Below are 11,317 nucleotides of genomic sequence, written 5' to 3'. Positions count from 1 at the left end.
AATTTATTTAGGTGGGCCGAATTCGTTCGAGTTTGGAGGTGGACCATATTTATGGGTTGGCCCAATCATTAGTCGGATTCATTGAAGTGAAAAAGGTGGGCCGATTCCGTTGCAGTTCAGAGGTGGACCATATTTTCTCTAGTTGGTGGGCTGGCAACGTCCAAACTTTGGAATGGGCCAATGAATTTCAGGGTTCTCTGACTCTCTCGTATAGTGTGATACACTGATGATACTCCTAATCGTCGTGCTCGACGCGTTTCATTTCATCGTGAAAAGGGGTTAATAGTAGTTAGCATCTATTCACAAAGAGAGACTTCATCCTTGCAAAAGAAAAAAGACAGATTTACTCAAAACGATGAGACTTGTGTGCAAAACTGAAAAACAAAATTGAATTGTCCTTGGCCTTGTAATTCTTCTGCTTTTTTTTTTCATTTGACATCATTAACTTTTGAATATACATTTGATCGTTTGTTTTTTTTAAATTTTCATACAAGTGCGCAAAATTATAAATCATTATGTAGTATTTTTAATAAGGCGAATGATTAGATATAATTCTAAAAGTTAACGATGCTAAATAAAAGCCAGACGTACTTAGTATAGCTCTTAGAATTTCAATTTATGCACATATGTTGCACTTGCTTGTCTTCCCCTTGCGATGAGCTTTACATCTATAGAACCTCAGAGCAGTTATTTGCCCCTGTAGGCTCTCTGAGACAGCGTGATACTGCCATCACAGCCGCTTCGATTGATGCATCCTCTCCCTGTTCCATGTTCCAATAACAGAATATAACAGGTTCCTATAGTATATAAAAACTACTAGACGAGAGTTTCCAAGCAGGGACAAGACATTGTTATCCACAGTTTCGCAGGGCAAAACCGAAAAACAGAAATGGTTCCCACAAATTCAACAGTCAACTAATTGAATTAAGCTAGTATAACTCTTGCATTCAACAGTCAACTTAATTGTAATCTCTTCTCTTTCTAATAAATTTGCAGACGGAACAACTTGAGCTTACTACTTTTCCTGACTTAAACGTAAAATTTATATTGTTGTCTGAAATATGCAGACATTACAGCCAGCTTAGACGGAGAAAATTTTGAGGCACTAAAGAGAGAGCCTGATCAATCCGAGGAATTTTGTTACTCTGTTTAATAAACGGTTACTGCAAGGTAGTTTATACTTGTTATTTTAAAAGTTTGTACTGCTAGATCATATTTTAGAGTGTTCTTTTAATTATATAATCAGGAGGATAAAATCATCATTATGGATATGTGATTTTGTTGTTTACTGCTAGATTGAACAACAGAATCTTACCTTTTCTTTCCAGTAGAACATGTTTCCGTATTTCCCTGAAACACGACTCCAAAAGCTCCGAGGAATGTCTAAATCAACTAATGCACCAACATTGAAATTTATAATGTTTCCTGACAAAATAAAGACACCATTGTTTTGCTAATAAGCATGATTGCATGACAGTAATCAAATTTCAAAAGGTCTGTGATATTGAAGGTTTCTCACCGAAGGTGGGATCGGCGACAAACACAATGGTTTGATCATCAACTTGCCAAAAGTCTTTGATAGCCAATCCTGAGAAAAGATTGCCCAAAATGCAGCAACTTTATATGAATATCAACATGACAATATGAACAAGCACAGCCTGCCATATATGGGTATAGCAGAGAGGATTACAAAGCAATGTACCAACAGATTATCCCACTTGATTGTGCACCCTTTGTAAGAGAGAAACAATGCCCAAAAGTAATAATCACAGTATACAAGAGCCTTCTAAAAGGGCAAAAGATTGTTGAGGAATCAGTTCAGATCATTGCACATCAGCGATCCTTGATTTGGTGAGTTAATTTACAAGCTTCTTTTCTTTTGCAAGGAGAACTAAAGAGACAGAAACTAGACCTTTGTCTATAGATACACTTCATGGCAATGAGCTTGCTGTTGCAATGGTACCAAAAGTGCACATTCTAATATCAAAATGATGAGATGCACTCCAGACTTGGTGTCCAAAAATATATTCCATTTTTGGCTTGGAATAATCATTTAAAAATAATGTTGGTTATTGATTTTGTAATGAACTAATGATATATTAGAAACTTTTTGTAGTGTCATTTTCATGTGTCTGATTGAGATTTAAGATATTCTAGATACACAATTGATCAAAATTGGCAAAGTCCGACTGTTGCCACACCATGTTGCTATATGTATCTGTAAACATACTGTGTAATTAAATAGATAGAGTCATGCTACATATAATAAAACAGAAGCAAAAGGCACCTGGTGTATCAGGATAATTTTGTGCAAGAACTCTCAACTTGTATCCTGTTTCTTTCTCAAGATCTTCTATCTCTTGACGCAGACGATTTTCCTAAGAATAAATTCAGGTTCAGTACATAACTTCTAGGTCCAGTTATTATAATCTAGATTGTAAACCACCAAAACAAAGAGTAGAAATTTCACTTTGAAAGACAACCCAATGTGATCTAGTCATTTAATAGACAAATAGTTCTCCTTCGATCACCATGGAAGTCAATACAACATTTACCACCTTTTGAAAGAAGGCAGTGGTGGTGGCAATAAACTTGCTACCCCACCAACTCCCATCGTAAAATTTGCAATTACCCCCTAAGCTTTTAATATTTAAAAACCAATCACATCTAAATGGATATACACATAAAATCAAATTAAGATGAATTTAGCAATATGATGGGTAAATATATATTTTTATTTATTTTTAAAAATATTATAATATTTTGTTTTATCTGTAGCAAACAACAGGAATTCAACTAGTACTGATAAGGCATGTATGATGATTCAAAATATGCCATTTGAATCAAAATCCTAGTAAGAACTGAACAATTTTAGGTGCACATCTATACACCTGTCTTCCACATTTATGAGAGGCCAGAGTTCAACAAGAAAGTAACACCTTTTCCACTGCAGAGGGTCTGAAATTAGGCTCAACTGGTCAAATTGTTTCTCAAGTGAAGGGATGTCAATCAGGCTCAACTGGTCAAATTGTTTCTCAAGTGAAGGGATGTCAATCATTCACAGAAGAACTTCCCTAACTAAATTCCTAGATAAATTTATCCTAGTCATGACTTGTCATACGAGATTTCAGCAAACCTAATTCCAGTGCAGGGCAGAGCTCTTGTTGTTCCTATTGACACTAAAGCACTTTACACCTGAGCAATGAGCCACCCTGAAGTTATAGTTAAATAGATATGACTATGACACTAGGTATTGTCTTTTTGCTTTATATTCTAAGAGTTTAAGCAGCATAAGTTGGATCTCTACGGATGAGAAACATGTTCATACCGGACTCTAACTTTGCTGATTTGCATCACATTGTTTCTATGGGCATCAAATTTTGTAACCAGCTCCAAAAAACTACAGCATATCATAGAATGTATAGTTTGAATTACCTGACCTGCAGAGAGAAAACCAGCAACATCAATGACAGTGGTGAATTCCTTGGGAAGCAATTCTGGTTTGTTGACCCCAGCCTTTGCATTAACTGTACCAACAACTGCATGTGCGAGATTCTGCATGAGATATTACCATTGACAGCATTTTACTTAACAAATGCACAAAAACTATATATTCAGGCAACTCTATATATGCCACTGCAAATGCACTAATCAAATGCCACTTTAATACCTACTGCAAGTGACTAGACTACCTAAACCTCAAACAGCATGGAGCAGGACTTCCTCCCATTAGCCCTCTTCTCCTGCTAATATTTGGTGCCTCCTCCCACTGCCATGCCATAATGTTGCAATCAGAAGTTCTAAATGGGTGTCTTAAGGAAAATACAGAATGTATAACACAGTTCTCACCATATTAGTGTGCATTAAGGTACATTTTGGTCATTTCCCATCCCTCTTGTAGACCAATATACTATGTACAAGATAGATGGGAAATTACCAAAATACCACTAAACACACACTATAACACATATACTCTCTTGAACACAATATATTACCAAATAAGGATAATATTTGTGTACACGAGGAATAGAAAATGATCAAAATATCCCTAAACACACACTATAACACCTATATACTCTCTTGTACACAATTACCCAATAAGAACAAATATTTGTGTACACAATAGATGGGAAATGACCAAAATATCCCTAAATACACATTATAACACCTATACTCTTATATACAATACATTACCCAACATGTTCAATATGTTATGTACGAGATAGAAAATAACCAAAACAACCCTAAACACACTATAACACCTATACTCTTAATACATCTTGCAAGATCTTCCTTTGCATGAGCTGTTCCTTGGTTTACCAGGACTATGTGTAGGCCTATAGTACTCCAGAGTCTAGACTCATTTATCCACTAAAAAGCAGAATGTCCAGATAAGAAGAAACAATAGAGGGAGACTGAGTCAATAAAAATCTTAGAGTAGAATTCTTCTAAAGCAATATCTTTCGAGTGGCACTAATTGGCCAGATATTTGGGGTGCCATTTATCCTCATATCAAACCAAATCTTTGAAGTGTCATTTTACATATCAATCATTCTGGTAGCATTTATCTCTCACATAGTAGCTTTTGTAAGGCTCAACAGGGTGCAAACCCACCTGACATGCATTAGAAATAAAAGTTATACAATGTACTGATTTTCTGAAACAAAGATGTAGCATTGAGCTGAAAAAATTTTGTGATGTCTTTGAAATGCATATCTACAATTGCCTATATTTTCATATTTTCTACCATGGACTGTACAGTAGCATAAAAATACCGTATACAGTTGCATTTTCTCATAATGACATCCACTTCGTGCTACAGTATTCTTTTAGTGGTGGATTCAATTTCTTAGTTTCATGTACAGCGGACCAATAAATTCATATTACGGAGTTAACACTCCACTCTTTAATATCAAATCGCAACTTGAAAACCACCAATCAATTCTAGAATCCAGACTTCTAATCAATCAAAGTCATGCAATCTATTCTTTTGAGCAACAATTACATCTCAAATTCTCCACCAACGAATTCCTTCCTTTTCTTTTCGAACAATCATACACTTTTTATATTATTTCACTATTAGTATAGTTGCAGTTTCCTTCCGTTGATAATAATGGTATGAAACAAAACGAAGGCCGAAAAGCTTACAGCAAGTGAAGGATAAGGTGAGCGCAAGCGCGCCGGAGACCGCAGCCTTCCATGGTATGGCTCCGCCGATTTTCCCTACCCAAGCAGCGGCATCCCCGCCGGCGGCGGCGGGCGTCAGAGTCCGACAAGCGGAGCAGCGGTCACCGAGGGAAGAGGGGACTCTTGTTCTCGGACGAGCATATACTGGCGACAATGCACACGCGGCAGCTCCGGGAGGTGTTAGACGAAGGGCCTGGCACGGGAGAAGAACCACGTTCGCCATAGAGCGGGCGGGCAAGGGGCAGCGGCGCCGGGACAGGCTGCGACGGGCGTCGACCGGAGGCGGTTGAGGAGGAGGATGCACGGTTGCAGAGCGGGGGAGGATACGGAGGTCGCGGCGGCGCGGCGAAGCGGCCGGAGGCGGCGGCTGAGACCGGCGGGAACGGAGGAGGTGGCGGAAGCGGGGCCAAGGAGGAAGAAGAGGATGGGGATTAGTTACAGGTGAGATCTAAACCACCGATAATAGATCCAACGGTCAAAAGGCAATGACGACGTGGCGATACTAGCCTCCCACGCACGTATGAATTTATTGCAAAATCTTTTCCTTGATTGTTCACTTTCTCCGTATATTAAGATTTTTTGATGGAACTTAGTAACTTGTAAATATTTTGATCTCATTTTCTTTCATAAAAAATTTTAAATAAAAAACTAGTATTTAATTACATCCTTTTTAAATATAGGATGATGTTAGTTTTTAAATATGGTGTTTGACTATTTATCCTATTGAAAAAACTATATAGGTGTCATTTATTTTATTGTGAATTGTTCTATCACTGAAGTTATTTTAGGTAAATGCTGACAAGGTTTATGTTTTTTTATGAAAATCGATCAAAAACAGTAAAATTTTTAGATTCCGATGTGGGATGAAAGTAGATTCCTAGTAATTTTTTGAATAAGTTTTTAGAATTCAAATTTAAAATAGAAATTTTGAAGCAAAATTTAGTTGAAATTTGGCGTGACTATTTGTACACGAACGGATCAGTGTAAACACTAAAACGCCCACAATTCATACACGGTTAATCCCCTGTAAAAAAATTACTCCATCTATTTCATATTATAAAACGTTTTGGCTATACCTAAATTTATCTGTATATTGTTTATATATACTGAGATTCATCTATTGATAATATATATTATTTACATTTATTCTAGATTCATTAGCAATTTAGCGTGCATATAAATTTAAATAATACTCAAAAATCTAACGCTACAGTCTATCTATCGCATATTCGCATTTCACCTTTTCATAGAGTAATCATGTTTTCCTTGCTCTCACCTTCTACGTCCAATGGAACACGGTATTGTACCTACAAGTACACGTATATAGTGGTTCAACAAAAAATGAACAAAGTGGTTGTAATATTTAAACGTAGTTTGCCAATCATAATCATCATGTCGTCTAGATATGGCTCAATACACAGTTGCCACAGCCCGTCTCCACATAACTTCTATATGTCTCTCTGATTTCTTAATAGAAAGTGATATCATTTCGCGGGCAATTAATTCACAGGTAGCAGTTAGTTCGATCAATGCGAAGATTGGCTCAATTATTATGAATTCGTCAACGAGTTTATCTCGGCTTCTTCTCTTCTAATACTAAATCAAATTAGTTTCTGGTCGGTGAGCTGAACGATGATCCAGTATCGCGTCAGTGGTTGCAACCACGACCAGCTTAATTAAGAAAACGCGGCGATGTTCATTGGATTCAGTCAATCAATTTCATCTTACTCTCTTTTACCTACTTTTGGACCGCGACGGCTACGAAATAAGGCCCTAATTATCATCGTCCAAAGACCACAGGTCACCAGTTTAGAATGCGAATTTGAATGCTTATTGCCTGCACGCCAAACTAATACCACACCTAATCACCTGCTCTGAATAATTTAGCCCCTATTAACTCGTACTGCATCATTCTCCATCCTAGCTTCTGTTTATATTTGAGGCTTTTTTACTGTCCTTAAAAAGTCTTAAAAAGTCTCTCAAGATACCGAAAATTTTAGTATAAATTTTTTATACCTTTACATTTTTTACACTAAAAAATGTGCTAACTTGAGATACTTTTTCAATAATAATAAAAACCTCTTATGCAAACCAAAATTTTAATTTTCAATTTCAAATTTAAAGTAAATTTTGAGTTTTTGTTATGTTTATTTTTAGTCTTGGCTTTTATATTGCTAAGAAAACGTATATAAAATTTTTATTCATAGATTATTTTTCATTTACAAGTATATTTTTCTTTTTTCCTTGAAAAAACCAAGGAAACACCCCCTTTGCTTAATTGCTTTGAGGTGAGGGTGACGAACTGGCGATAGCCACAGGTGAAAACTGTACATTGTGTTCCTTCCAGGCAAGGAGGCAACCTGCCCAAGAGAATTGATCAAGGGTCTTAGACTAGAGAGCACAAGATGGCGTGCTTGACCATCTGTGAGGGGGCTAAAATGTTAGCACGTTTTAGCCCGCCACGAACGCGAGAAAATGTAGGTATATAAGCAGTGCAGATGCAGTTTTGAGGCCCAGGTTCTTGCGCCTTGTCGATGGTGTTAGGAATCGATGGTATGAGCGTGAAAATGGCGGCGTCGCTACGTGTGGCCGTCGCGTTGGTGTGTGCCGCGGTGGCCGTCGCCGACGCTGCGGCCGGCGGCGTCCGCGTCGGGCTGACGCGCATCCACTCCGAGCCCGGCGTCACCGCGTCCCAGTTCGTGCGCGACGCCCTGCGCCGCGACATGCACCGGCGCGCGCGGTTCGGGCGAGAGCTCGCGTCGGCGGCGTCGACGGTGTCCGCGCCGGTGCGGAAGGACCTGCCCAACGGCGGGGAGTACATCATGACGCTGGCCATCGGCACGCCGCCGCTGTCGTACCCGGCCATCGCCGACACCGGCAGTGACCTCGTCTGGACGCAGTGCGCGCCCTGCGGGAAGCAGTGCTTCAAGCAGCCGAGCAAGCTGTATAACCCGTCGAGCTCGCCGACGTTCCGCGTGCTCCCGTGCAACAGCTCGCTGAACCTGTGCGCGGCCGAGGCGGCGCTGGCCGGGGCGACCCCGCCGCGGGGGTGCGCGTGCAGGTACAACCAGACGTACGGCACCGGGTGGACGGCCGGAGTCCAGGGCTCGGAGACGTTCACGTTCGGCTCGACGCCGGCCCACCAGGTGCGGGTCCCCAGCATTGCCTTCGGGTGCAGCAACGCCAGCAGCGACGACTGGAACGGCTCGGCGGGGCTCGTCGGGCTGGGCAGGGGCAGCCTTTCGCTCGTCTCGCAGCTCGCCGCCGGCATGTTCTCCTACTGCCTGACACCGTTCATGGACACCCAAAGCAAGAGCACCCTCCTCCTAGGGCCAGCGGCGGCGCTCAACGGCACCGGCGTCCGGTCGACGCCCTTCGTCCCCAGCCCGTCCAAGCAACCGATGAGCACGTACTACTACCTCAACCTGACCGGCATATCCGTGGGCACGGCGGCGCTGTCCATCCCTCCCAACGCGTTCTCCCTGCGGGCCGACGGCACCGGCGGGCTCATCATAGACTCCGGCACGACCATCACGTCGCTGGTCGACGCGGCCTACAGGAAAGTCCGCGCCGCGGTGCAGTCCCTGGTGAAGCTCCCGGTGACGGACGGGTCGGGCGCCACGGGGCTCGACCTGTGCTTCGCCCTGCCGTCGCCGACGTCGACGCCGCCGGCCACGCTGCCCAGCATGACGCTCCACTTCGGCGGCGCCGACATGGTGCTGCCGGTGGAGAACTACATGATCCTCGACGGCGGCATGTGGTGCCTGGCGATGCGGAGCCAGACCGACGGCGAGCTGAGCACGCTCGGCAACTACCAGCAGCAAAACCTGCACATACTCTACGACGTCCAGAAGGAGATGCTGTCGTTTGCTCCGGCCAAATGCAGCACCCTCTGACCGTCTGACGAGATCGACTTTGTACAGTACAGATCGATGCATCCCACACGTGTACATTTTTCAGTGCGTGTTTACTATATGTTTCTGGTCATTTTTGTGCAGTTTATGCTTCATTTCTTGAGGTCCCGAACAGTAGAAATTTGTGGAAAGGAATTGTTCTACACCGCTAAGTGCTAACACAGGGAGTACACAGCTTAATTAGGATAACATGAAGCACCTTTCACAATCATTTTGTGGAACTCATAATTTACATTCGATTTGTTCTATGTACAATGGTAATTAATAGTGGCTCTTAGTTTTGCAAATAGGAATATTCGTTGATACAGAAGAAAGAGAAGAGACACAACTTAACATTGTTGCTACGATTGGTAACGGCTCTGCAACGACTCTTATTCTATATAAAATGGGATGGGAGTGGAATAAAGTAAAGGACATAATAATAATAATAATAATAATAATAATAATAAGATATTTTTGGGTTAATATTAGAGTTTTTTTTATCACGAACGTTATGGATATAGTCTAAGTAATGTGTATTTTCTATGACCTTAGGCTATGCATTTTAACATGCCATTATATTTATTTGCTCCTGGTCATAGATAATAGATATTTGATACGGTTGATTTAAACATGATGTCTGACTATTCATCATATTTAAAAAAGTGCAAATATAAAATGATATAAAACATATTTAAAGCATATTTCATAATAAAATAAGTCAAAATAAACTAAAGGACTTATATATTTTTAATAAAATTTATGGTCAAACGCCCATGTCCAAAATCAAATGCGTTAAATGTTTATGATAGGAAGGTTTAATAGTTTAAAACTATATTAGGAGTGATTTTATGATAAAGGTACCGAGAGTTGAGAGATAACCCATTTATTCATGAGGTACTCCCTCTGTCCCAAAAAAAAAACAACTCTCCGGTTTCCGTATCCAACGTTTGATCATCCGTCTTATTTGAAAAAATTTCAGAAAATTAAAAAAAAATTAGTCACACGTAAAGTACTATTCATGATTTATCATCTAATAAAAACAAAAGTATCAATCGCAAAAATTTAAATAAAACGAAAAGTAAAAAATTATAGGTAAAAAATGAAAAATTGATTTATTTTGGGACGGAGGGGTAGTATCGATATACCTTAGGTACCATGAGCTATTTTTTTCATTAGCAATTTCGGTATCGTCCCTCCTAAGGTACTGTCAATTTTCTCCCTTATTAATTGTTTAGACTTTGGAACACGCAAATGTTGCAAGCAACCATCACGGAAATTTCTAGGTGATAACAATGTTTAATGGTAGAAAAATCACACAACCCTTTTGAATCACAGGAATGGAAAAATGAGCAATAGAAAAAACATAGGATTCTGACAGGAATATAATTATAAAATAGAGGATTGCAAAGCACAGGAAAAATATAGGAATGCCCGTTTGATTGGACCACAGGAAAACATAGGAATTTGAGGAGAGATAAAAACTCGAAGGATTTTTTCCATGATGTTCTACCTTTTGTTAAATTTTCTACAAAACTTATATGGGAAAAGACATACCATAGGAATTTCATAGGTTTCATTCTTTTAATTCAAAGAGCTTTGTAGAAAAAAAATCCTACAGAGATACAATCCTCTAAAATTTCTATGAATTTTCTTTAAATCAAAGAGGCCTAAAATATAAACATTCCTGATATTTGAATAGTATACCAAAATATAAATATTTCTGACATATTTGATAGTATTACTTATCACATCCATCACTTTCATTTAGATCTTGTCTCATTTATACCTACCTATTCTCCCACTCCGTTAATTTTTTATTTACTAATGAACACTGTAATCTTTTTTTAACCTTGGTTCTACTTAAATAACTTAGAAATGATTATATTTGGGACAAAGTTAGTAATTGTTACCCTATTTCAAAGAGTAAGGCATATAAACTGTGAGTTTGTGAACATGGGGACCTGAAACAAATAATTTACTCCGTAAAAACCTACAATAGAAAGTAGTGATCGGTGAAGGGGTCTTTCCAAAATATAATTGGATAAGCGATTTTATTTTTTTTAGATAATGGGTAAAACCTAGCCACTAACATAAAATAGATGCATTAACATTGATGCAAACAGCACCTCACACCGAAGTAACTTAGCAAAGCACCGCACGAAGATAACAGAGACTCTTTCTCTAAAGTTCCAGCCACAAGAGAAGAAATTACCAACATAGACATGCCTAGAAGA

At 39.7% G+C, this 11,317-nt stretch overlaps 2 protein-coding genes across 2 annotated transcripts; one reads left to right on the top strand and one right to left on the bottom strand.

Annotated features, from left to right (window-relative positions):
• Positions 1–492: 492 nt before the first annotated feature.
• Positions 493–5,584, bottom strand: LOC102722598 (thylakoid lumenal 15.0 kDa protein 2, chloroplastic). Its single transcript, XM_006658575.3, has 6 exons — positions 5,149–5,584; positions 3,436–3,539; positions 2,288–2,378; positions 1,520–1,588; positions 1,316–1,425; positions 493–761 (listed from the first exon to the last, which is right to left on the bottom strand). The coding sequence occupies exons 1-6, from the start codon at positions 5,408–5,410 to the stop codon at positions 669–671; spliced, it is 729 nt and encodes a 242-aa protein (XP_006658638.1). The 5' UTR covers positions 5,411–5,584; the 3' UTR covers positions 493–668.
• Positions 5,585–7,640: 2,056 nt separating this feature from the next.
• On the top strand, positions 7,641–9,367 carry LOC102722317 (aspartic proteinase nepenthesin-1-like). Its single transcript, XM_006658574.3, has one exon. The coding sequence runs from the start codon at positions 7,722–7,724 to the stop codon at positions 9,081–9,083; it is 1,362 nt and encodes a 453-aa protein (XP_006658637.2). The 5' UTR covers positions 7,641–7,721; the 3' UTR covers positions 9,084–9,367.
• The last annotated feature ends 1,950 nt before the right edge of the window (positions 9,368–11,317 follow it).

This window comes from Oryza brachyantha, chromosome 7 (genome assembly GCF_000231095.2).
Source record: "Oryza brachyantha chromosome 7, ObraRS2, whole genome shotgun sequence".
NCBI lineage: Eukaryota > Viridiplantae > Streptophyta > Magnoliopsida > Poales > Poaceae > Oryza > Oryza brachyantha.
This window is presented reverse-complemented; position numbering and strand designations above follow the sequence as displayed.